This window comes from Chelmon rostratus, chromosome 14 (assembly GCF_017976325.1).
Source record: "Chelmon rostratus isolate fCheRos1 chromosome 14, fCheRos1.pri, whole genome shotgun sequence".
Classification (NCBI taxonomy): domain Eukaryota; kingdom Metazoa; phylum Chordata; class Actinopteri; order Chaetodontiformes; family Chaetodontidae; genus Chelmon; species Chelmon rostratus.
This window is the reverse complement of record NC_055671.1, coordinates 4,532,998-4,560,975: the sequence shown is the minus strand read 5'-3', so window position 1 is coordinate 4,560,975 and position 27,978 is coordinate 4,532,998. Positions and strand designations below refer to the sequence as shown.

Genomic DNA, 27,978 nt, shown 5'->3' with positions numbered 1-27,978 from the left:
CAAGAGAATTTTGTAGTGTTTTAGTATTCAGGTCTATCTACAGTATTTTAATTATCGCTATGTGATTGTTACTGCCGATGGACTAACACAAGACAGACCTCCCCTGTGAACACACACTACCACTGTCAAATACCCCGTTACTCTTACCAAGAACTGCATGTCACCATAGCAATGTCCGTAACAGATCAATTTATTGTTAACAATCACTGTTTTGGTATAGCGTACTTCAGCAAATGGAGTAAAGAAAACACAGATTAAAATAAAGTCTAGCTAACAATCGCAATAAAAAGAAATAAATAGAAAATAATCCGATTAAGGTCTAGTAATTCCATGTTCATATGAATACATAACATCTACAGTATAAGTTAATAAATTGAAGCTACTGTATAAATACATCACCAGCATGCACAATATTGTATTATGGAGAATATTGGAGCAGTTATCATCTTACACTGAAGAAACAGTATAATAGGCAAGTGCATTTCTTGACCAAGAAGAAACTGAAGACAAAGTAAATCCACAAACCTCAAATCTGCTTTTAGAGCTTCCACTTAACATTGCATGTGCTCTGTCCACAAATTATACTTAGTTCACTAATCGAGTCTGTGGTTCCAGGTGCCGTTTCAGAGATCCTAATGATTGTTATGAAGATAGCATAATCGGAGAATAAGGGTGGACTCATGATAGTGCTCGATCACCACATATTTTTTTTAAACTTCCATTCATTTTATTTTGCTATCTAGCCTTCTGCGAATCAAATCGCTCCTTACAAACACAAGGAGCCAGTAGAAGTTGTTATAGTAACGACAATACTGACAATAAGAATTAGGTGTCCAAAAACAGTTAATTTATTGAATAAAGCACATCAGCACATGAGAGGGACAAGCTGCACTAAGTTTACTTTATGAATTTGTCTTTTTAGTTACAGTATGACTGTTCGACTGAGCTGGACACATACCTGACACAAAGCAAACAAAAACATATTTTTTATGTTATCTTCAATAACAGAGACAACCTGCTGTTCACTCAACGATCATAGTGTGGTGCAACTAAAGATGTCGGCACGTTTGAAGTTACACGATGACGTTCGACACCCCTTAAAGCCCGTCTTCATCTCCGTAACCCGTCTGCTCTCTCACTCGCTCTCTCACTAAGCAAGGCCATGACATTCAAGGTTACTCTAATTTTCTTGTTGCTCAAGCATCGAATCTCGATCTCTGAATGCTCCTCCCCTCACCAAATACAATAAGACAGCTCAGCTTCATTTGCGCGATAAGACCAGTCTCTGCCAGTGTGAAGGCATCGTTACCCAATAGTCACACTGTGATGAATGACAGACCTCTTGCTTCTAAAGTGGTATTTTGGCAAATGCTGCAGAGGCTACCGAGGAGGGGGTTTCACGCTTTTATTTATTTTTTAATCGTAGGTTATTCCTCAAACCAAATTGTCTTCCCTCCTTCTACTTTTTTTTTCACTTTTAATTTGTTGAAAAATAAAGAACAGCAGCCGCGTTAGTACCATCAGCTGAATTGGCCACCGATGTCCCGCCGCCCGCCCCTCCCCCCTCCCTTTTTTTTTTAAATTTCTAAGAACTTTTTGACTATTATTATTATTTTGTCATCATTTGTGAGCGCGCGTGTTGTGTTGGTTTGGCAGAATGAGGTTTTGGACTCTTTAGTTGTTGCCCTCTCCTCCCTCGTCGTCCTGCTGGTCGCTCGTCCACAGCGTCAAGTTGTCTCGTAGCAGCTGCATGATGAGAGTGGAGTCTTTGTAGGAGTCCTCGTTGAGGGTGTCCAGCTCGGCGATGGCGTCGTCGAAGGCGGTCTTGGCCAGGTGGCACGCCTGCTCCGGGGCGTTCTGGATCTCGTAGTAGAAGACGGAGTAGTTGAGAGCAAGGCCCAGGCGGATGGGATGGGTGGGCTGCATGTGCTCCTTGCTGATCTCGTGGGCCTCCCTGTAGGACTTCTCGGAGGACTCCACCACCGAGGCTCTCTTCTCCCCCGTGGCCACCTCGGCCAGGTAGCGGTAGTAGTCGCCCTTCATCTTCAGATAGAACACCTTGCTCTCGTACTGCGTTTCGTTGCAGTTCTTGATCAGGAAGTTGTCGAGGAGGTTGAGCACGTCCTGGCAGACGGCCTCCAGCTCCTTCTCGATCTTTTCCCGGTAGGCCCGCACCATCTCGATCTTCTTCTCGTTGCCGTCGGCTGACGTCTTCTGCTCGATGCTGGAGATGACGCGCCAGGACGAACGCCTCGCCCCCACTACGTTCTTATAGGCCACAGAGAGCAGGTTCCTCTCCTCATTGGATAGTGCTTCGTTGAGCTCTGTGACCTGAAGAAACAAGAAGGAAAGAAAAACATGCAGGCGTTAGGATGTCTTTGTTTTTCAGTCGTCTTATTTATGTCAGATATGTAAAGATGTGTTTCAGCAACATTGAGCGTCTGACAATGGGACACAGGATAACCTGTAATACAAGGTTTGACTACTGATACAAACACCAATTCAGTCCTCTGTGCACAAACCACAAACTACAGCAATCATAAGGTGATGGACAACATCAGCAAAGGCACAGAAAGCTACAACTCTGAAGACTGTCACAGATGCCTCCGGACCAGCTCAACGCCCAAGGCAACAATCACTGCATCCAGCAGGGTAAACCACGCCTCCAGCTCCCTGACATCACCCCCTGAGGTGGCTCCCGATTGGCTGTCCGCAGCTCTGAAAGCGGGTTTTGTTTTTGTTTGGACAGGCCTGTGTCTGGCTGGAGGATTTAATCCTTTATACCCCACTGGGACTGTGCAGCAGAGGCATCTTTACAGACCTTTTCTGGAGTATAAAGCCTGTTGTTCCTTTCTTTTTCAGCACAGAATTCAGTTGCATTGGCATACCAAAGCAGGGGGCCCCAGCCGATCACATGGAACAGCTCTTCACAATGCCTTTACTGAACGCCATATTGGTCACCATAAAACTACATTCTGGGTCTAAAGCTATAATGCTTAAAATTCTTCTATATCTAAATAAAAAAATATGAGGCTGGCTTTATTATAAGCAGTTTTGCTTTTACTGTAACATTCCAGAAAAACAAACTTTAAAAATAAAGATTTTTTTTTTTTTTACAGTCATTAGAGAATAGCAGCTTTAACATTTTGCTCCCAATACATGAGATGCAAAATCCACACCTTACTTGGTGTTGGTGATACTGGTACAGTTGTTCAGTATTTATAAATTCAGCAACATTTGGTTTGACCTGACTTTAATTCAGACTCTAAAAATTCATTGAGGCACCGAGCCTTAACAACTAAAGAACTGCTTCTATTTTTGGGTCAATAAGACTAACAGTCTGCAGCCATGCTAGCAGCTCCATGCTAGCAGCTGCATGCTAACAGTTCTTAGGCACAGCAGTGCTTTGAGATATTAAATCAACATCAACATGCTCATATTGACAATGCTAATATTCTGATGTTGAGCAAGTATAATGTTCTCCATCTTAGATGGCATGTTAGCATGCAAACAAGTATTAACGATGGCTGAACTGAGGCTGATGGGAATGATTTTGCTTCACGAGTATTTGGTCATAAATCAAAGTTTTGGACAAACTAAAGTTTTGACCAGATGGTGGCACCAGATGAGAAGTCAGAGGACCACCAAAGTTATTTTAATTCATCCTGAGATGAATTCTGAGAGCATGGAAGTCTGTAGCAAATGTCACGGCAATCCATCCAACTGCTGTAGAAACATTTCCTTCAACCTCATGGGGGCGCTTGAGCAAAAGTCAGGGGCTCACCAAAGTCATCAGGATTCATCATCTGGGAAGAAAAAATGTCAGACAATTGTCCCAATTCATTTAGCAGAAAGTATGACCTGTGCTGTGACACACCCAAGTTACTGTAACTCATCTTCTGGGGAACACGAACGTACGTGCATATTCATGCAATCCACACCATGAAATTTAAGCAAATTTCCCAATATAAGACGATTTCTTTTTCTGCTGTTTAATTTCAGGTAAATCTGTTTGCTGTGTTTGTGTATCATCTTATTTGCCTTCTCTGAACCACCCAGACGGGGTCGCACTCTGCTGCTGTGTTAGAAAGGCACCAACAGGTCACTTTTGGACTCTTTTTAAATCACATAATAAGAAAACTATTTCCTGGAGGACGCACTGTATGATAGTGCACATGCGGCATCCTCGACACGTGACAGAGCCTCAGTGTCTTCCTCAAGGACAGAGAAGCTTAAACCAGTGACCTCTGAGGTGCATCACAGTCACGATGAGCTAGCAGCTGTGTCATTCTGCTTTGGTTTGACCCCTGTGAGCACACATCAGCTGCTAATCCCTCTTCCAGTTGTTTCTACAGTCTCTGTTCAACATATGACTAATCATGTGTTCATCTGATGAACTCATTCTTGTAAGTCCTTTCATGCATCTACACCCATCCTTCATGCTCAGTGATACATGAAGCAGCAATCACAGCAACACTTCAATTCAACAGACAGATCACACCCTCGAATATCATTACTTGAACTGCAAAAGGGAAGGAGTGGAGGGTAAAGAGCAATCGGCGAATCAGCGATGCAATCTCCTGTTTCCATGGCGACTGCAAAATCTGCTTTGTTTGTGAGAGCCATACTATCTGCGCTGGAGACACCGGCCACAAGCTGCTAATGGCAAGGATGCTGACGTGGCCGATGGTATGGAGAAAGCTGCAGCGCTGTAGGCAGAGGTAAGTGCAAACAAGCCATTTCACATCCCACACTTTTCAGCCGACAGTCACCGTCACCGTCAGTCCTAACAATGACGGGGCTCCAAAACCACAAACAACCTTTCCATGATGCTTCATCCTTGCTAATGCAGGCCAGAGGCAGAGGAAGGTGATGTCACTTGGTCTGTCTATTAGATTCCCACTCGTAGTGCCCAGAGGATGAACCATTTCTACAGCTGAACACTCGATGAGCTTCCCTTTCCTCTGCCATCAGACTGTCAACTCTGTGAGACTTTGGAAGGCAGTGTCAGTGAGTCAGTCCAACACGTTCGGTCCGGAATCAGTTTTCCCAAACACTGCTGGAGGGGTTGCTGTGAATTCAAAGGTGCCCGGAGGATACATTCTAATGATTTTGGTGATGCCCTGTGTTTTCTTCTAGCCCTGCCACAAGGTCAAAGTTTTCACCCTTTCAGTTAAATATCCTGACCTCTATCCCATTTTGTACATTCATGGTTCAGAGACACAGCATCATCAGTTCAAAGTTGAATACTTTGGTTCATGACCAAATAACTGCAAAACTAAAGCCTTAGCTGCACTTTGTGCTCAGTGGCAATGCTGGTTGTAAACCTAGCAAATATTACCTGCTAAAGTAAATATTACCTGCAATTTTTGCATTGTCACCGTGAGCTTGTCAGCATGTTGATGTTAACATTTAGCTCACAGAAGTGTTGTGCCTAAATACCACCTACCAGAGCTGCTATCATGGCTTCAGGCTCAGTATCCATGGGCACCAGAGGGTGAACCCTACCCATTCTAGTTTTGTTCTGAAACCAAGAGAATCCTGAGGGCAGATTACCATGAAATCTACTAAAAACCAGCATCCCACATTATCTCATGACCATTTTCTTCTGGTGCCACCGAGACACCAAATTATCAGCTTGGTCCACAGCATAACTTGTGGCCAGATTGCCAGGAAATGTTTAAGGTCCACAGTCCCCACTGCAGCCACACCTTTGAATGCCACGACTTGTTCTGTAGCGTGGCCTCTATATATGAATGTGAATATGAACAGGGCCACCAGCAGGACTGTAGACTTTTGTGCTTGTTCACTAAGGAGTGTCTCAACACAAGACATTGTAAAATTTACAACTGCCATAAATGAAATGACCCCTGTACTGGAGAAGTATGAAGACAGACAAACAATAAAATGACTCCATTGCGTAATGATGCCACTTACGAGCACAGGAGAAAGTCACCCTGCCCCCCATTAGTCACTGCTGAAGCACAGCTCAGCTCTATACTGCTCTATACCTTAGTCCATTAAATTACAATTAGCCTAAACGTGTAGCGAGTATCTGACCTGCAGAGACCGCTACCAGCAGAGTAGGTCAGCGCTGGAGCAGCAGAGAGGTCAGAAAAACAAGGCCTAAACAGCACGTCTGTAAAAACATGGCAGCCTTTGTTTCAGAAGGCTGCAGGGCGAGCAGAAAGCCCTGACGGAAGCTGTGGTGCGGCGATGACAATAGAGCTCTGTCTACTCATAAAGCTCATCAATCGCGCCTGCTCTCTCGTGACTCATCCTTGCACAAGGCAGTCAAACTTCCAAACAACTGAGTGTTAATACAAACAAAGGCCGGGCAGGACAATCAATAATTTCCTCTTTGACAGCTCTCTGCATGGCCATTAATATCCACAGGAGAGACGCAGTAAGAGCTGCAAGGCTGGGGGAGTGAGAGTAGAGGCTGGGTTAGACCTCAATAACCGCCGCCTTACATTTCCATTTAATGGATTACAATTCAGATAATGAAGGCTTGCCACAGTCCCACAGCTCCCCATTTTTCTTCCTGTTCCACGCTTTCCTTCTGTCTTTTCCTTGCTCATTCGCTCTCACTCCCCAGCCTCTCCTAACCTGATGTGACAACCCCCCTTGCCTACCCTCTTTCAGGCAGCCGAGCACAAAGGCACCGTGGACGACCTGACGTCACTGGCGGTGTGAATGGGGCTGGAGCCCGGCGCTGAGAAAAGGGGATGCGAGGCGGCGCATGTGTGTGTCTCAGTAATGGTGGTGGAGAGCAAGGCAGCTTCAAGTAGCTCTTTGTTGCTACGCTACCACATATGACAGCAGTTTTTTCTGCGATTACAGCTGATGTGCGTATCCCAAAATAAAACACAGGAAGGTTTGGCCACTTAAAAAGGAACGAGCGAGATGTGTAGACCTAATTAGGCTACTGGACTGGTGTGGAGAGAGGCCAAACACAAGTCAGCGCACGCTGGGGTCTCTCTTTGTTAGTACTAGTTCTCTGCCGCTATAAACAAGACAGAAAAACAGGCAACACACACGGTGACCAAAGTGAGGGCAAAACATTAGCACTACTACATGCTGGTACCAATATTACTGTAAGATAATAATAGTGGATTTAAAAAAAAAAAAAAAAACGGCGTTCAGGACAAGACTGTTATGTTCAGTCCACATTTTTCTGGGGTATGTGTGGGCATGACAGTGACACAAAGGTGACAGATCTGACTGAATACAATAAGGTGACAGTGTTATTTGATCTGGCCAATGGCTGATTCATGGTTTCCTTGTGTGCAATTACGACCAAGTCGTATGAGGTGACTACAAACAATCATAATGTTAAGTTCTCAGCTGACAGTTTGGAGGCACTGCAGACTCATCAGGCTTTGACGAGCAGGGTTACTAACAATGACAGTGCTGAGATTATTGTGTAATTGCATCACTAATACTTGGCCACAGACCGTCTCGGGGACACGGGCTGACATTTCACAGCAGTTTTTAAAAGGTGGGCCCGTCCTCTAGCTGTCCCGATCTTGTCAAAATCACTCTGTTCATACGTTCCAGGTCTGCAATAATCCTGTAAACTCATTCAGGGGCATGAAATCCCAAACAAATAACCCTCATCATGCTGCCAAAGCAATAAAGTGACAACTTCAACCGTTCTCTAACAAACAGGACATGTGGTGTCAAGTGACATTTCACTCCATGAGCTAAGATGAAACAAAATAAAAGCAAGAACCCAGCCGAAAATAAAACGGGGGAGAAATTAAACAAGCATTTTTTGCTTACTAGATACGACATTCTTAAAACCCGCTCTGACGATGGTCAGAGTCCTTGCTGACCATGCTAGTTTTAATGAGGAAGCGCCGCCATGCTGTGGTGACCGTGTCACTGTCATATTCTCTGCTCCAGTATTAATGAAGCAGTGGGACACTGAGGGGTGATTCTGTCCATCCAGAAAGATCGCTTTTACAGTTATTCAGCATCTGTGGGTAGAAGATGATGCCAGAAGCTGCTGCCACAGCTCATCTCATCTCCACCTATGAATAGAATCTCATTTGAATGCAGAGGGAGAAGATTTTAAACTTACAAGTGGGCGTTCGGACCAAAAACTGCCCTACATTAAAACAAAAAAAGCCAGGGGCTGTGCTGGTGGGAGCATGTTACTTCAGGTACTGGTGAGGAGATAAACCGGAGCTAGTGTATGAAGGCTCATCTGGGACCAAAAGTGAAGGATTTTACGACTCTTATCACGACTCCTATCACAGGCAACAATGATCGTCTGGAGTCGCAACAGTTGTCACATTAACAAACTAATCTACTAGAAAATGTGTGACTGCTTGCACACACTTGATTGGCCATCGCAGCACCTTGCTGGATGACGTTGCGCCGTGTTTGCGAAAGTTGAGCCTGACTGAACTTTCCCTGGCCTTTTTTCTTTTTCGTGCCGGAGACCCTTCTGATGGTCACATTTACATTTACTGCTGCTGACCACTAGTAGCACTATAGAGCAATATTTTAACAAAAGCAGTGCCGGCAGGCAAACAAGCACAATTTTAACATACTTTTGCTTTGTAAATGTTTAATGAGGAAGGATACGTTCCTCGTGTTTGTGGGACCTCAAGGACACACACATTGAGTTTTGGTGAGAAACGTAAACAGAATCTTTGTTTACAAGGAAACTCCACAGGGCACCTTTAATGACGACGAGCTGGGCTTTAACACATTGCAGCCGCTGCTGTAACATTCAATAGTGTAATCTGCGATAAAAGAAAAACTATTTTGTTGTGGGGGATTATACTTTTGAGTGATCTGGTATAAATAAATGTAAGTGACAACACTGGAAGAGGAATGTGAATATCCTAAAAGCAGACATCAGTCTGCACGTTTTCACGCTCCACATTGAGAACATATTCTCAGCAAACATAAAGGAGCTACATAAATACTCTGTACTTATTCCTTTTTTAGCTGTTCTTCCTCTCTTTAGAACTACATTACAGCTGCAGGTCAGGGTAGATGTGTCAGTGTGATGCCTTGTAACGCCACTAGCTTCTATGGCCCCAGCACTCATTGACAGTGAGCAAGCCAAAGGAAAAGTAGACATCATGGCAACCGGATGACATTACAAGATAATAAGGTACATTGAACTGGGAGGGGACTATCCTCAGTTCAATTCTGCACACATTGCTGCAAATGCAAGTAAGTCTCTCTGATTATAGTGTGTGGAGGTGGATAAGGTGGGTGTTTTTCGTAGTGCCTTTGTGACTCACCGCTAAGTCAAGACTCATTTTGGGACATCCTGAAATGACATTGGCTCGATTCATAATTGGATTGAGGTTCAGGAGTAAGTTTATACTTCAGAAATAAAGAACTAGATGTTTAATGCTTTGCTATGCCCCCGGGCAGAAACTCCAAAATGAGGATGATGGATGAGGATGAACTAGAAAACAGGAAATGGTGACTGAGAGGAGACAGACGTTTTCTGGGGCTATAACCCCATTTCCTAGTTTAGCACACTGATTGCAGCAATCAGTATAAACGAAGCTCTTCACAAAAAAAAAAATACAAAAATCTATTTCCCATTCACACTAAGGGCACATTTTGAAACTATACATCTCATTTGATCTTGATGGTATCTCCCACAAGATGCATCATCCCACACACACACACCCACTCCCGTGGAGACTCTGATCACTCCTGCACAGTGTTTCCTACTGAAAGTGTGTCCTGCAGCAAAAATAAGACCCCCGTAGCCCAATGATTTTGATTTAAGCAGTGAGAACTCAAAGTGGATAAAATATTATGGATCAAGTCCCTGTTTCTCCAGATGTTTGTTGTTTCTCACAGCAACAGGAGCAGCAGACTTTGAAGTAGCAGTGACAGTATTACTGTTTACAGATCAGATCATGATCAGGGATGGAAATGTTACAGTTACTAATGCAACCGTTTACACAAGAAACTGGAATGTTGTTTGGTTTATTTCTGTGGTACACTGCATTTACAGCACAGGGAGAGTTTGTCATAATTTCCTACATATTAGATTGAACTCCTGCAATGAATGATGTGAGCCCTAAGACCCACCTGCACTGGAGCAAGCACATTCTGCATCTGAAACGTTTACGCTGGGACCTGCAGGGTCCCTCACTAACTGTATGTAGATACAGAGAATAATGCCTGTGTTGTATCTGTGATTATACACGTGTGAGAAACCCAAGGCTTTGACAAATAATCTGTTTCACAGCTTCTCTTAAAATGATTCAAATGAAGGCTGACAATTGGCTGTTCTGCACACTGACATTTACAGACGTTTGTGAAAAAACTATTTTTTTATCCAGCACAGGAAAAATTGTGTAGTATATTCAATACATACTACGGATACATTCAGTGTATGGAGCAGCTGCAGCAGCTCAATGCATCTGTTAATGCACTGAACGGACGTTCATGGGGGAATAATGCATTCAGTTCATTAAGTGTGATGGAAGCCATGGCTCTCTGTACCATGCACTTCCTAAGACAAAGAAGTCAGCTCTCCAATAGGATGTGCATGAGACCATGCATGTGTGTGTGTGTGTCAAGGCAAATTCAAAATAATGGTGTCAAATCAGCACGTCATATCAGCTGTGGTCACATGGTTAAACCAGCTCTACTCAAGCCCATTGGCATGGAAAGGAGAAAATGAGGAAGCTCATTTCGGCTGCTTGTATCTGAGATCGCCCATCTCCTTCTTTTGGCTCCGACTGAATCTTGTGACTACAGGTGAGTGTTGGAAGGTAGAGCGATGGGTAAATGTGGGGACAGCAATGTATCAACCATAGACCAGGACAAAAACTGCCTCGTGGCTCCTGTTGCTATGGTACCCTGGATGCCGGATCCTGGGATCTGTAATACCCCTTTCAGACCAACGCAGTGAAATGGGTCAAACCCACATCTGTGGTTGATCTGAGTGGAGCAACGCACATCATCCAAAACGGATTCTAGATCCTCATCCCAACGAAGCGTGAGAAGGACACGGCCTACTTCTGGCAACCAGGACGAGGACTTCAGCGAATGTTCCTCATATGTACTTGTGTGACTTGGCTAGTTTCAAAAAGTGAAGGAGGGCGAGACGGAGCACACGTGACGACAGAGAGAAGACGAGAAACTGAAACCTGACCCTCATTGTGTAGTTACTTTACGTAATCTAATTCGAGCTATGTAACTCTGCAGTCTAGCAGTCATTTGTATTGAGCTGCAGTTGCAGACTGAAGTCTCTGAGGACAGTGACGCTCGGGGATTAACTTGTGAAAGCGGTCTCAATTGAATCAGGTCAAACCCGGGTTGAACACGCGTTCAATAAAGCAGATCGTACGCAGGTTTGTATGAAAGGCCTTGTGTGGCTCGCGCAGGCTGATCTGGATTCACTGCTTCTTTCCGAAGCTTGAAAGAATAACTTGACATTTACTGTTTTTTTTTTTTTTTTTTATGTGAGAATTAAGGCTCAAGGTTTCCTGCAGAAGGGCATGTTGGGTTTTTTCATTCCTCAAACGTTAAAACACGGCTAGTCTCAATGTAAACCACAGTCACTGAAGTGCAAAAATGTAATGGCATCCTTTTCACAGAAGCACTGAAAATCATTATCGCTAAAACATAAATGTAGCAGAATAGCAAATTAATGGAGTATGTGGTTTGAAAAAAAATACATTGTCTTTTATCTGCATGTTTCTAATGCTGTGTGTGCAAGTTGATCCTCATGAATAAATGAAAGCAATGGCCGGATTCAAAAATCTCACTAAATATTTATCTCCTGAATAAAATAAAATGCCTGTGGTTTGAAATGAATGGGTTACAACATGCACAAACACTGGCATGTTCCCTTCAGAGATACTGCTGAACATTAGTATTCTTCTCATTTCTTACATTAAAACGGGTGTATTGATGTGGGTTTATTAGGTCAGCCTTTAAGAATGAATCATTACTATAACCAAAGGGCTGAGGCACTGTGCCCATGTGGATACTATGATGTAATCGTTTCATTACATATGCATACTGTAGTGTTTTTACATGAATATTCAATATTCGCAGTCACTCATGAAATGGCTCCTAAATGTCAACTGCAAATGATTACAAAAATTCAGTTTCCTTTACACGGCGAGCACTTCCTCACGAGCAAAGAAATATTATATCCAGAGTCATGGAGCAGAATTTGTGACTTGTGGCTCTGATAACAAGCGTTATCGGTGGTTGTGTGAGTTTCATGGGGAGTATGTCAATTCTGTGGCAGCTACCAGAGCTAATGCAGTGCTCTCCGGGTAAAACCTGGTAATTCTCTGACGGCACCATCGGCATCTTCATCGGCATCTTCATCCACAGCACTTGAGGTCATGCCTTTGAGCTGCTCAGAGGTATGTCTTTGTGATGTCTGTGGCTTCTAGAATTCAATCATTTGCAGTCAGAAGCATTTATTGAACAACTAAAAACCTCGTTTTCAATTCACAGGGCTGTCTCGTGTTGAAGTAATCTCATTTTTGGACTCTTGAGCAAGGCTGACAGAATCACCGGAGACCCACACATAGACAGCGTTGTGCTCTGTAGATTAAGGAGAATGCACAACTGAATGACAGAAAGAGGACAAAGAGACATGAAAGCTGCTCTCAAACCTGTGATGTCACTCCTAAACATGAATTTGGAAAAACATGGGAGACCTGCTGAGGTCTCTCTGCTGGAACGTTCTTAGTCGGATGTAAAAGATCTAAACTGGTCTCTCAATTAACGTTGGTATGAAATCACAACCTAAAACCTTTTCATTTCTAGCTGCCAGATAATGAGAATAACTTCTATGTTCTTCAATAAAGATGATTCCCCTTTGTCTGTAGTCTTAAAGACTAAGCTATTGATGCTGTAATAACATACTTGCTGTTAGACATGCTGTCCTGACATCTACTTTATTATAATCTTAAAATAATGAACATTATCGCTCATTTTGGCTAGGCCTGCTTCCTGGATCTGAGGCGTTACGCTCCTCCTGAAGATGGGTGCAGCGCTGCGTTCCGTGATCCTGATCCCTATTTGGTTCCGTTGCCACCGGGGCGGTAACCATGTCTGCAGTGGCGAGGGATTCCCCTCAAACGATGGGCGAGGCAGCAGACACACCCCAGTGCCCAGTGCTGCAGAGAGACTGGCTGGGTGAGGGGCAGCTCTTCTCTGACTCGGCACAAATGGGAAGGGGTGGAGCCGGGCCCCCTCCGGCACTGCCACCACAGCCTGGTCCTAGAGAGCGGCAGCGCACAGCGTGGCCTTTAAACATGCTGACAGCTTACTTGTTGACTCTTGGAGTTGAAGCCCATGTAGCTTCCACTAATCTTGCTTTCTCCGAGCTCACACTGAGGTGACTGCCAGTAATGCTAAGCAAAGACATACAGCTCTTTGAAAAAAATAATAGCAATTCTATGATCATTTTTAGATGAAAATGAGAGAAATGTGACACAAAGACTACCAGCTTCTGAATTCAACAGTACTCTTACATTATCACCTCAGACACAATATGAACTCCTGCACACATATCATGGCCATTGTTTGAAATTAAAGGAGAGAGGGCCTTCTCACACAGCACAACATCCCTGCCCGTGTCTCCACGCCTCTATGATCTTATTGTCCAGACAGAGATGCAGCCTTTGAGAAGCTGTGCTGAAGCGCTGCCTGTGAAATGGTGCACTACGGGTGGGCCTGTGCTGCATCCTGGCAGATGCTGCGGCACGCCTCTGTGTGGGAACCTGCTGGAAGAGGTCGAGGACGCAGGGATGCGGCTGCTACACAGCATCGATCACCACGGCCAGTTCAGCCGTGCCACAAAAAAAAAAAAAAAAAACACCCCGGAGCATTTGCTGCAATATGACATCCACGGAGCTTTCTGGAAAGCTGTCCGTCCACCAACACCCACGTCTGAGAGGTGAGCGGTTCGTAGTCTGTGCGCCGCTTCTGCGCAAATCGATTGCGATCAACCTTCAGCCGGCGCTGCTCTTCCCAATGCGCCAAATGCGCAGCGATAAGAGGGAGGCGGGCCGGTGGCTCGTCCCCGCCGAGCCAGAGAGGAGTGCTGCTCCACATCCACATTCAAGCCATGGCTCGTCATTTCGAGCTCAGCATCATGTAAACCGGAACACCACCATCAGCCTACGACGCCGCTCATCCTCATCGCGGTACCACCTAGCTCGCCCTCCGCTCCGCCGCTTTGCGCATCTTTTCATTCTCTCTGGCTATTGAGGCCACATTTTGATCCAGACAAGGCGGCTGAATCGCGTCTCGTCGTTTTTTGGTGCTTTATCCCCCCCTCGCCCACCCCTTCTCGCTTCTTTCACAGCCGAGCAGCCTGGCCGTTTTTAAAAAGGAGCCTGGCGAAAGGCACCGCCCCAAGATCAAACAGTCCGCATTTCAGACGACCAATCCACCGCAGCACGCCGCCAATAACCCCCCTGATTTACTGTCAAACACTCGTTTTTACCGGACCCTACCGCGTCGAGGCGGCGGTACTAACCCCCCTGAAACGGATGGAAACGGGTGAAATGTGGACACAGGCTTCACGGGCCTTGCGGTCCCGTTCAAAATCATGCTGCCCAAACCGTTATGTAGCGCTCATCCACGCCGCGCGCCGTGACGCCTCTGGCACGCGCGCAGCCTTTAATCAGAAGTTTCATACACCACTTTTGTGTGACTTATCCGTTTTAGTCAAAATGTGCTCCAACACGGGGGCACAGCGCCTCGTCTGCGCATTGTGCCCCCCCTCCTCCATGCTAGGTTAGCTAGCTTTTCCCACATCTCTCTCTCTCACACACACACATACACACATATATATACACGCACGCGCGCGCGCCGGAGCGACTCTTTACAATAAAAATGATCCAGAGGAGAAAGGTCACCACAGAGGAAGCCTACTTACCGATTTCATGGCAGCTGCCATATCATCATACCTCTCCGCCTGCTCGGCCAGCCTGGCTTTCTGCACCAGTTGCTCGCGGTCTACCATTTTCGACGCGTGCGTTGCTGTCCCGCGTGTTTCGGAGCTAGAAATCGTAAATATGAATATCTGAATGCAGAGAAACGACGCCGGGTGCTCTCGCTGCAGCTGCTGCCTGCTGTCTGTGCGCCTGCCGACGGGACTCCCCTCCCCCTCCGACCACTTTCTCCCGGTTGTGTCACCACCCAAAAAGGCGTGTCCTCGCGGAGTGATGTAACGGGCCTGGCAGTCGGACACGCTCCGGTCTGCCGCCACCGTTAGCCGCTGTAGCTGCGCGCTGCTCGCATCCGAGGAGAAGAGCTTCATGTGTGTACTTAGTGGTACTGCTGCTGCTTTCCCTCTCTCATGTGCAGCTCTCACATGCCAGATGCGAATTACCAGCTGGACAAATGCCTACTGTCCTGGGCCCTGAGACCCCCCATGCACCACTAAACTACCACCTGACCTGATGAGGCCCCAGCTGATCACTTGGACCCCTCTTGGAGAAGGGCTCCTGTCACACTCTGGCCCATGTTGTTTCATCTGCCATAATGCTCAATTAATGTGCATGTTGCCAGCAACTTCCCTGTGTAACATTACAGCTTTGGATTGGATGCCATGCTAAGAGACACAGAGGAACGGGGTTAACAGGAGCTCAGCAGCTCTTTTCCACCCAGGGGTTTCCAAGCCCAACCTGCTCAGAAACAAGGATGTGCAGTATAAGGATGTGCAGCATGGCTCCTATCCTGCTCCTACAAGATACTATAAAATGTTTGCAGACCACAGAATCTCGCTGCCAGGAGAACAGGCCATGTTTCTGTGTTGCAGTAAAGGCTGAGGAACCAGGACAGGCTGTGCATGTGTGCTGCAGCTTCGTGTTTAAAACTGTAGTGACGCACCGTTCACATTAATACTTAAACAATGCTGCTTATTAGCTAGTTATTATTGTCACACTGATGGTTTAAGTCATGTAAATCGACCTGCTGCCCTCAGGTGTGTGTCACTGTTAGGGAAAAGACACACCTGTGACAATAAAGCAGTGTTTGATATGAGTGCAGTATTGTTGCTTGGCAGTGGAGAGGCAAAACAGCAGTTCCACATAAAAAGCCAAATGTTCAGAATTCATCATGACAGCTGCACTTTTTACTTGAAAACAACACATTTTAGTCCTTTTTTGACATATTCATGTAAAATTATGCATATGGTATGGATAAAATGCTTTGTTCTTGCAAAACCACCATTGTAACCATGGATACGCCATTTCCTACTATGTCTGTGGATTGTAGAGATTGTGGGTTTGAAGCAGGCTCATAATGCTGATATGCTGAGTCATTTTATCATGAGTCATCAAACACGCCCTCTCCTACAGGCCATTCTGCTTCCCTGTCGGTGACACTGGATGTGACTTAAACTGATCAATCAGCGCCAGCTTTGCTCTTGAGGGCAGGAAGTCATCATAGCTTCTGTCTCTCTGTTCACCACATTCAGTCAAAATACCAACTTAAAACGTTGTATCTATAATTTAACTTATCAAATAGCAAATTTAAGTTGCTGAACACTAAAGTGACTTTTGGCATCAGTGTATGAAACCTCCAGTTACAGAAATCTGTCACTGTCAATCATACGAATGACAAATATCTCCATCAAATTAACATATCTTTGATTCCTGTTGATTTAAGACATCAAAATCACTTATTCTTATATGAAAACTTTTTTCATTTGTAGATTTCTTTATCACAACTCACGATAAAATGGAACTTATTCAAAGCATTCATTAAGAAGTGACTGGTATTTAAATAAATTTTGACCTATTTAAAATGATTATCCAGACATTTTGTTTTGGAGCATCAGGTGATAAAAAAAAATTGCTAAATTTCCAGCAAACTTTTTGTTTGTTTGCAACAAATTGTTTGATTAGCTATTCTTCTCCTTCTCCTTTCCTTTCCCTTCTGCAGAATAACCAGCTCAGTCAAAGTGCTCAGGAGTTAGAGGAGGAATTAAATCTTGAAATGTTTAATAAAGATATGACAGCGAGGTCCTCGAACAGCTTTTTCAATTCTCTCATATTCTTCAACGCATTTGAATATAACGACGCTTTCATTACATATAGTATGTAGAGTCAGAGTGAGATGGAGTTTTGAAGACAGTAGAAATAACTCATTCCTCCTCTTAGAAAAGAAAAGTTAAATACCAATAAAAGGCCGTCTTGCTCATTCCAGCACACTCAGGAGCTCTGCTGCTGAAGCTGTATTTGGTCAGGAATGACCTTTAGCTTATGTGGCTAATGCTAATGCAATGCAAAGGCTAATGCAAGCGTAAGATCAATACTGCCATGCAACTGACATAAATCAGTCAGCTCGATGACTTTATTCTTCATTTTGCTAAGCGCTGGCTTAGAAAGTAAAGGAAGGCGAAGAGCCTGCTGTAAAACCAGACCAACTCTAAGTCAAATGGTGACGTGATCATTTCTTAATGTGCCATTAAAGAGGAATTAAAAATGAGAGTGATGCACATGTTTGGGACAATGACAAATGCAGACACTGATTTAAATATCTATTTTTACACCAAAATCATACTACATAACGAAAAATAAGAACATTTATTTTGTCACATGTAAATGATTATTCATTACATTTATTTATATGATGGTTTACAGAACACGAGTAACACATCATTTATCTGTAGATGAGAGATACTGTATATTCACAAGATACAGCACATTTATTTGTGGATGTTTCTGTTGTCTTGCTTTGTTATGGTTTGCAGTATATGATTTTATTAACCATTTATAATTCCGTTTGTTTTATCATACATATTCTAGAATTTTGGAGTTGCCGTCCACAGAACTGTCTCCTTTTATCCACACAATTAATGAATGAAGGATGTCCTCCAGTATACCTCACTTAATCATCAAAGAATCACATGTACAGTACATATCTTAACTTTTTTGGGCAAAAAGGAGAGAGACAAGTGAAAACCCTTGTTTTTCTTGTTTATCAAATAAAAAAACAGTGTACATTGTATTTCATATCATATATTTATTTATAAAGTGCTTAATAGGCATAGATAGTTTATAATATGTAATCATATATTGTCATATTAGTTATTTTGTATGTTGGCGGTGGTGGAGTATTCCTTCAGCAATGTGAAAGCTGTTATTTACATAATGTATACAAGTCCCAGGTTGGTTCGCCCACTTCCTACCCATGGTGGAGATGGGAGTGTGGTTCTGCTGAAATCACGACAGTGAGCAGGTGACGCCAGCATCTTCAGAGTGGTCACAGTTGTGCACGTTCCAGGATATATGGGAGCACTCCTGCAGGGAGGCCTCCGTACCCGTGCACTTAAGATTGTCCATCAGGATTGTTCCCGTGCCGGGCCCGAAGAAAGCTTCCACCCGAGCCGCCGTGGCCTCTCCGCAGCCCAGCTGGTGACACGCAACCTGAGCGTCAGGAAGGTCCCAAGCGTCATCGCACACTGTGCCCCATTCAGAATTTGAGTACATCTCCACCCGACCCTCGCACTGGTGCTGGCCGCCCACCAGCCTCAGCGTTCCTGCAAAAACAGAGAGGAGTCACAGAAATGCACAGGCTGGAGGAGATGGGCTGATTTCGCTTGAAGGTGTATTTAACCTACCTTCAGAGGGTTGCGTGGTGGTGGTGGTGGGCATCGTTTCTGTTACTCCGAAGGCACGTCCATTTACAATTTGGTTATCAAAAGCTAAGAGGAGCAGAAGAAAGCAGAAGAAAACAGTGATGCTTGTGGGTTCTGTGCATACTCTCGTGAAATAAGCAATAGGAGGCCTCTCTTAAAATCTCCCTAGTGATCAATATAGGAAGCCTCTTGCTCGCCTCCTTTAGGGCCTCAATAAAGACACACGAATTGCAGCAACCTTTTTTGGTCTAGTAACTGTTTGTAAAATATGTCATTGCCTATAAGCCCTCATTGTCATACATAGATTGTGTCCCATTTGTAAATACTATTTACCTATGGAAGAGAGAATAACTCAAAGATTAACGCTGCCTTTAGAAAACAAATCATCTTCTACGATCAACCTGAAACCAAGAATGTGCTATCTAGGCGAAGGGGAGTCTGTATGTGCTTTTGATTCAGCCTGAAAGAAGTTAAATCTGGCCTGCAGGCATGCAGTGACGCTGATGTGCCTTGACTCATCCACTGTATTTTTTATGCTCTCTGGGCTGTCTCCTCCTCAGAGTACTACAGTCATACATTGCAACTGGACAGCTCAGCAGGGCGGGCTCAGATGACTGGGTGAAACGGAAGTACGAGCTTTCAGTGGAATTGATGACTTCAGATAGAGGTTTGTGATACAGACCATCCTACGTTCAGCATCGTATATGTGCGTTACGCATGAATGTACGACATGATGTCTAGCCAGGTCTTACGTGCGCAGATAACTCCAGCGTCCTCGTGGTGGCCACAGTTGTGCTGACCCCAGCCCAGGTGAAAGCACAGGGACAGCTCCAGCTCTGAGCCGCTACATTCCACATTGTCCAGCAGGATCGGCCCAAGGCCGTAGCCGAAGTAGGCCTGGGTCTTGGCCGCGTTAGGGGGGCCACAGCCGAGCTGCCTACACACCACGACGGCGTTGTGCATGTCCCAGTCATCATCACACACTGTCCCCCAAACATTTCTGTAGAGGACCTCCACACGACCCTGGCAGCTATTGTTACCATTCATCACTCGAATGATTTCTTTGCCTGGACAGGAATAAATAGGCAGGTACTTCATTGCAATTTTACATAACATTCCCCGATGAGTCCAATATTAAACCATACTGTATATGTGTTAACAAAGCAGGAATGACTTTGATTACCTTTCGTCTGGGCAGCTGTGATTACAGTTGTTATGCTTGGTGAGTTGGTCACTGGAACTTGATGTGTTGCTGGAGGGAAGATGTGATACATGACAAAATGACTTGATGGCTCAGCCTGGCTGTTGCCTGCTGAAGATCATAGTGAGTTCAGTCTTTTGCACTCTTTCACCACCATGTTTCATGGCACTGTGATCTAACACATTCAAGGACAAAGGGGGAGAAATGGCTCTCCCTGTTGGTCATTTGGCAAAAGTGCACATTTAATTTTTTTCAGTTCCACTTCCACATGCTTATGCAGAGTGACAGTCAGTATATGCTTGCTTACACATAATAAAATACAAACATCCACTGTTTACTGTGTTTGTATACCTTCAGTGTTATATGTTGCTGTGAGCTCTCCCTGGTTTGCTGTTGTCAGGGGAGATTCAGTAGTGGATCCTGAAGAGGATAAAAAGGGAAATGAAATCATTTTTATATGTGAAGTACATCTTGTGCTATTAATATTTCTGCTACTTCTTGTTACGAACACAGATACTAATGCTATACCACTGTCATTATAACCTCTTCTTGTCCTCCTTATTCAATATCCCCCTGAGGATCAATAAATTACCCAAAGATTGTACTTTGAATTAAATTCTAATTAGCAAATGTTAGAATACCAACACATCAAACTATGATTATGATATGATTCAGCAGATATAATGTTTACAATGCTGTGAGCATGGGAAACATCAGCACGGTAGCATTGTCATTTTTCATTGTGAGCATGTTAGCATTTAGCTGGAAGCACCACTGTAAATAAGTTCAAGCTGACAGAGCTGTTAGCTATAGACGGCTATAGACTCTCAGTCTTGTTTATTTATGTGCTTGAATGGTAATGATGATAATTTGTACAACTTGTGCTTATGCAGATTCCCTGAGTGAGAGCAGCGTACCGGTGCAGGTGACCCCAGCGTCTTCATGGTGCCCACAGTTGTGCTTGCCCCAGCCCAGGCTTTTGCACTTAGTCAGTTCCTGTTCGGTGCCGAGGCAGTGGACGTTGTCCAGGAGGACGAGGCCGGTTCCGTAGCCAAAGTAGGAGTTGGTGTGTGCATAGACGGCGCTACCGCAGCCCATCTGTTGGCACACCACCCGGGCATTGTTGAGGACCCAGTCATCATCACACACTGTCCCCCAGTTTCCCTGGTAGTAGATCTCTACCCGGCCCTGGCAGGCGTTTTGTCCATTCATCAGACGGATGGTGCCATCTCCTAAACCAAGAGGGAGGGGGAGGCATTTATAGGGACTGATGTCTTTCTCTACAACATATTCTCAGTCTCTGTCAAGAGGAAGTGACATTGATACAGAGAGAGAAAAGGGTGTTGGCCTATGCATTACATACTGAAGCAGGAGAGTTAAGTTGAACATCTAACATTACACTAAGCACAGATGTTGTCATCTTATGCCTCAGCCCAGACAAAAACACACCTCCAACAGAGACAGTCAACATTCTCATGTGTCCATCATTTAGAAATGCTCTTCACCTGATCCGTGAGTCTGGATGGCTTCACTGCGTTCCCAGTGGCTTTCATGAAGGCCACCGGAGAATCAGCGGGCTACGTCACCTGTCAACTAAATTTAATTCTGCTGTAGCCTCTCATGATCCTCTTGGGAATGAAGGGAAGGAACAACAGGGCGACCACAACAAAGGCAAACCCAACACACAATAAGGACGGCCTGGAATTCAAGAGCCCTTTGAGGTGTATTGTACAGTTTCTCTGACCATGTCCAACAGATACTCTCCACTGAACTGAAAAGCCTTTCATATTATGTCAAATCGGGTGACAGTTTTGCAAAACTGAAACGGTAAAGCCTTTTAATTCAATGAGCCTAATGTTTTTTTTTAAATAAACCTGTCTGTGTGTTCATTTCATGAGGATTCTTGTATTCCTGTATTTTGCACCCACACAAAGACAAAATAAGCCATCATTCATTATTTAATGAAACGCCCTCACATTTTGTAGTAGCATCTGGCATGCCACCTGTCTGCCAGATGTGTGTGTGTGTTTGATTTTGACCTTACAGCATAAAAAAGAACATCTGATCAAACACAGAGCAAAGCTGGCCTGAAGTTTAATTCCTCTGAATACACAACATATTTTTCCAAATATCCTCTACAGTCAAGAAAGCTTTATTAGCACTTTTTTAATTGCACTGGAATGAGATGTGCACATGAATAACGGTCTGATCTGTTTATTTAGCAGAGAGGCAACGCAGCATCTGCCCTGAAACCTTCATGCAAATCAGCCTGATGGCGTTATTGACTGTTTGAAGGTGGACAACTAATTTCATCAGCTGTGTTTGCTGAAGATTAATACACCTGAAGATTAATACACAGGTGTGGTTGGTGTGAATATTTGCTGCAGGGTCGAATGCTCAGACCTGCAATAACAGATTTATTTGGCCATTTGGGGGCAGTGGAAACAAGCTGTGAAAAAAACACCTTTTTTCACCTTTTAAGATGATTTGGCTAACAATCACTTGCCTATTTAGACATTCAGCAGAAATTTATTTTGACACACATTTCTGGGCACCTGATAAATGAAATCTAATATTTGCTTTACTTTTTGTTCTGTTTTGGTCTCCACTAAGTCATGACTCATGATTTTCTCAATGGTAATTCATGTATTTTTAAACTTGGGCCCAATTTTTGCATATTTTGGGGTCTAAATGATGAACAAATACAGAAAGTTTTGGAATGGGCCCAGTAGATTGTGGGCTGTAATGGCTGCAACATAATTTTTGGCAGCAACTGCACCCGTCAAAGCACATCCATTGAAAGTGTTTTTGCCAGAAACAGGCTCAGATTGTCATTCTAAGTGTCTGACAACATCATGGAAAGAATTCCTGCAGAGATAGGGACAGGCCTTTACAGACAGCCCTTTCCGATGGGCAACTGAAGATGTTACATTGCTCTTCTCCAGACACCAGACTCCTTTAAGAAAAACAGCAATTTTAAAGAGCTGCTAACCAACCACTGCCTCAATCAGTTAGTTTGTGTTATTGTATGATTTTAGTGTTTTAAAGGTTTGTTCAGATCTGCGCTACTGTGTTAAAACACAAAGTCACAGGAAAACACAAACAAACTGACGATCGAGGAAAGAAATTCCCATGTTCTGCAAAGATAAAATGACTGTTTTTGTCAAAGAAGTCTGGTTGCTTTGAACAGAGAGCTATTGTGTGGTTTAACAAAAAGGATCTTAAAGAAAAGGTCTATCTCTGTTAGGATCCTTTCCATAATGTTGTCAGACATTTAGAACAACAATCTAAAGCTGTCAGTGGCAAACACTTTTAGTGGACATATTTGACAGGTAGAGTTGCCCTCAGGGATTACATTGCAACCATTGCACTTCGCTTAGCGGCTGCCGGCTAAGGTGATCTACTGGACTAATTCCAAAATGTTTTGTACCTGTTAGTCCTTTAAATCACGAAATATTTTAAAATACTGCCCAGGTTTAAAATACCAGAATTACCCTTTAATCAGTGAACACTCCTCTATGTTCTTTGTGTTGAGCAGGTAGTGCAAAGTGGATATTTAGAGCCCTTTAACTGAAAACAACTACAGGGCGGAAATATGAGCGAGATGAGGGTGAACCAGCATGGTAAAAGCACACAGTAAAGCCAAACCGGTGAGCGAAAAGATCCTAAAAGCACCGTAGAGCTGAGAGGAACAGCAGTTTTGAGTGAAATTTGCCTATGGGTTCATCATTAATATCTGACCACTTGACCAGTTTTGTGGTCAATGGTTATATAAACATTACACACACACACACACACACACACACACAAATATATATTACAGCTATTTCCAAGCTGTTGTTTCAATAAAGTTGAAGGTATATATTTCTTGCTCTCATAAATATTAATATTTTACAGCTTGAATATTTGTTGTATTTGTTCCTGGATTTTGGCCCTCTGCCTTTAAGCTTTTCAAAATAAGACAAATTTATCCCTCTGACGCTTGAGGTTGGCAGAAGACCAGTCTCATTTAGATAAAAGCAGGGAGCACTTACGTAAACCAGAGCTCTCCCGGGGCGGTGTGGTGCGATCCTCAAAACCTTTTGCCCCCACCACTGTTGGTTATAGCAGCGAAATGAAAAGGAAGCAGGAATTTTAGTCATTCTGCCCTCTTTTCTTTCCAGGATTATACATGAAGAGATGATTCACCACTACCTCAGCCAACTAAAAGTTGCATAAGGGCTTTACCTCTGCAGGTGACACCCACATCCTCATAGTGGTAGCAGTTGTGGACGCCCCAGCCCAGACTACGGCACTGGCTGAGGTCTGTTTCACTTCCTCTGCAGTCCACGTTATCCAGCAGGATGAGCCCTGTGCCCTGTCCAAAGTGAGAGCTGCTGCCCACCGCCACAGCCACTCCACAGTCCAGCTGCTGACACACCACGTTGGCATCCACCATGTCCCAGTCGTCGTCACACACTGTGCCCCACGAGCCATTGTATTGCACCTCCACCCTCCCCTCACACCTGTTATTACCATTCACCAGTTGTACTGCGGAGAGACGAGCACACAGTCTCTGTCAGGGATTCTCTCTGTCGGATTCATTTTGCTGTCAGTGTTTAATCACAACTGCATTCTCTGTCTCTGAGTGAGATGTGGACATTCAGGTTGGTAGGTTATGATTGTGCCACGTCACTGAAAAATCTGAGGCCCATAAAGGCTCTACTGTCTCAGAGACGTTTTAACAACATGTTCCTATTTGAGAAAAAAAAAAAGAGATGAGAAGACAGAATATCATGGCTCTAATTCTGATGACAGTTAATAGCAAGAAAAAGTCTTTCTGGACACAATAAGCCACATGACTCCTTGGAAGTGAGTGAGCTGGATGCAGGAGGGTGGGAGGTTACATAGCAAATAAGTGGGGATTAGGGAAATGGAGAGCTGGGAAAGTGACCTTGTTTAAAAAGCCCCAGGCACTGATCTACCTTCTGTGCTCTGTTTCACTGACATACAGTCAGCCACTGACTGGTTTTCATGGTGCGTCCCGGATGCAGACATGGTTTTCTGTGGCTGGGCAGATTCACAGGTGGCTTTAGCTGTAAAGTTCATGCTTACCTTGATACTGCGTCCTAATGGGGCTTTGCAAGCCATTGGCTAAAACAGGTAGGAAGGAGGGGATATAGGAGAGAGAGAGAGAGAGAACGAGAGAGTATGGTCAAATTATTTGTTGAAAGGAGGCTCTTGGCCTTCCATAGTTACTGTACTCTATATCTACTATATCTATTTTCCTGTAACACTAGACACAGACTGAGACCACAACAGGAGGCCTGTTCAGACTATGCGCTGCACCAGCTACAACAGAAATATGTCATTAATTTGGGGTTTTAGCCCCGTGAGCAGTGTGGAAAGGGAGGGAAAGTCCATTGGAAACAATTGGGTGGATTGACAATAAAACATGTACAGACATTATTGGTCCTCAGAGGATGAATCCTGACTTTCACCTAGCGCTGTCGTGGTGTTGGTATTTGTAGTTTGAGTCAACCGTGTCAACAACTATTGGATGGATTATCAAGCAAGATGAATTGTGACTTTGGTGAGCCCTTGACGTTTCCTGCAGAACTAATAACAGGGGCATCAGCCTCAGTTGTACTTTGTGTTGTGTGTTAATTAGCATGTGTTAGCATGCTAATGCGTGTCACTAAAACAGTGAACGTACTGCTAAACATCAGCATATTTACTGGCATTGTGAGGATGTTACCATTTTGGTGTTAGCCTTTAGCTCAAAGCACTGCTGTGTTTAAGTACAGCCTCACAGAGTCATCAGAACAGATGCTGACTCTTGATATATGATAAACTCTCATCCTCGTCTGGGTAAATACAATATGTAGTCAAATGGTTCTCTCTATCAGAGCACCTTTTCTTAATGATTGTCTTTGATGTTAGCCAAATGAGTCCAAAAACAATTAATAGATATTTTTGATGCAAAACACAAAGAGTCCGTGTAGATCTGAGCTGTTATCTGTGTGTACTTTTCTGAGGTGTCTTTTCCCAAGAGACCCGCTGGAAGATGTTTCTGGATCTGTATAAAGGACAGTCTAATGCCTGAAGCCTAATATCTCAGGTTTCAACAACTCACAAACACACCAGAGGGAATTTCCAGAGGGAAAATCTAACCATCACACCTAATGTGGGTCAGTTCACAGGCTTCTCCTTTCTGTTTGTGGCATTCAAACATGTACAGTGTATACATACAACAACCTGTTTTAGCTTCAGGGTCTGGTAATGCATCTGTTTACAGTGTCACATGTAGGTTAGGTCCTGGTGTATATTATGGGAAGACGCTCTTATTCTGAGGGTTAGGGAGGATCAGAAAAGTAAAATCAAATATTACCTACCAGATACAGCCCGTCTGTTTATCTTCATGTCTCCTGAAATTTGCATACAAAAAAATGTGAGTGAGGCACACATTTGGACATTTGATGTCTCCATAAAGAGAGAAATCCAATAAGATGGAGTCAGCACACTTGAATAAATTGCTTTCTGTATAGTTGTTGATCCATAATGTGCAGTGAGTGGAATTGATCCTGGCTCCCTGCAAACTAACTACAGGGCTTTTAGCAAGCTATCACTGGTAAACACAGGCCAGACAATAACTGTGGACACAAAAGCACTCATCTACAGGGAGTTCCCTCGCAGGTACACCTGGTCCTTGAGCATTATTAAGACCTCAAACATGCACTGACACACAGGAAATCATCTCATGTGTCACATTCTGTTTCAGTTTGTGACAGTGATAAACTCTTCAGATATGAAATGTAGCGTCTTAAAACATCTCGTCTATGGAGAGGAGAGGCCAGAAAATCACTGCTGCCTAGCTGATTAGAAGGGCTAACACATTTAAGCTGCAGAAAGCAGGTACTTATGAGTTTGTTGAATGTCAAGTAGTAGATCACAGCTTTAGATAAAGTTTGGGTGTCAGGTTTAATCTTCATACAACCAACTTCTGGTCCTGAGCCAGTGTACGAGAAAGTACACCTTTGGGAAATGATATACTTTAATAAGCTGTTCTAGCCGACACTCGCCACTGAGAATTTGAAAGAAGTGCACCAAACTTTTAAGATCCATTACTTTTCCATATATATTTCATACAATTCACAATAAGAACACATCACAAATATCATTGACAAGCTGCCATTTAGCCAGTTTTAATAATTGTGGCATTATTATTATTGACATTATTAGTTAATAAGTGCAAATAAAAGTGCAGATGTTAATTAGAGTGAATTACTTTAGGCTAAACTGTATTTTAAACTAATATCTGCTATCTTTTTATTAAATCACTGTATGTCAATATTTCTCAAAAACAAATAGAAAACTTAGAAATTAATTGAAAAACACTTGTTACTGAATCACATGTGGCGGTCTGTCTGTTAGAGGGTAACATCTGAGAGCCAGGCAGCTTGGATTGAGTTTCCCTGACCAGTTTTTGGACAAATCCCACACGGCACCCCGAACCCCACCCGCACACTCACCGAGTCGCAGCAGCACACTGACGGCGACCAAGACGAGGGATCCCAGCAGGGACACCAGGACCCAGACGGCCGGGTTCCAGCACCGACACTCGCTCTCCACCACACGCTGGCCTCGCATGGCTGCTTGACTGACCATCCGCCTGCAGCACACACATTCACACACTCTCACCAGGTGTCCCAAAGCCCTGAGCTGTGTGTGAACTAAACGTGCTGGACGAGAGCATTGTAGACACTTTTCTACTACTACAAAACAATCACTACTTTTTGTCCTGGTTCAGAGTAGCCTAATTAGAATATTGGATTGTTTTCTCTGATGGAGCCTGCGGCTGTTGTTATTGTGCTGTAGTAGGTATTGATGGTAGTCTGAGGTCAGACTTGGGGAACTGTAGCTGGAAGAGAAATCGTTTCCAGAGATCATGTGATGCACATCACTCTGTGGATATTAGGAAGCTGTTAGGAAGTTCTTATGATACACAAACACTTTCTGGAGCAAACCAGGAAGAGATTATAAACATAAAGTCACCCCGGGCTCCCATGTGCCACCGAAACCTGCTGCTTTTGCCAATAAAACCCCGGGAACAGGGAGTCGAGTTACATCGCTGTTTTGCAAGCACAAAATGGCTGCCTTGCACCAACCTGGCAGCAGG

General features: G+C 44.0%; 2 protein-coding genes across 2 annotated transcripts; both read right to left on the bottom strand.

The window, feature by feature from the left end:
* Window positions 1-209: 209 nt before the first annotated feature.
* On the bottom strand, window positions 210-15,074 carry ywhag1 (3-monooxygenase/tryptophan 5-monooxygenase activation protein, gamma polypeptide 1). The gene is made up of 2 exons (XM_041951807.1): window positions 14,909-15,074; window positions 210-2,331 (listed from the first exon to the last, which is right to left on the bottom strand). Exons 1-2 carry the CDS (start codon window positions 14,993-14,995, stop codon window positions 1,675-1,677), a joined length of 744 nt encoding a protein of 247 aa, XP_041807741.1. The 5' UTR covers window positions 14,996-15,074; the 3' UTR covers window positions 210-1,674.
* Window positions 15,075-18,203: 3,129 nt separating this feature from the next.
* Window positions 18,204-27,467, bottom strand: LOC121617517 (scavenger receptor cysteine-rich domain-containing group B protein). Its single transcript, XM_041952711.1, has 9 exons — window positions 27,332-27,467; window positions 26,195-26,227; window positions 24,048-24,350; window positions 23,855-23,914; window positions 20,738-21,052; window positions 20,172-20,240; window positions 19,372-19,686; window positions 18,602-18,685; window positions 18,204-18,520 (listed from the first exon to the last, which is right to left on the bottom strand). The coding sequence occupies exons 1-9, from the start codon at window positions 27,465-27,467 to the stop codon at window positions 18,204-18,206; spliced, it is 1,632 nt and encodes a 543-aa protein (XP_041808645.1).
* Window positions 27,468-27,978: the final 511 nt, after the last annotated feature.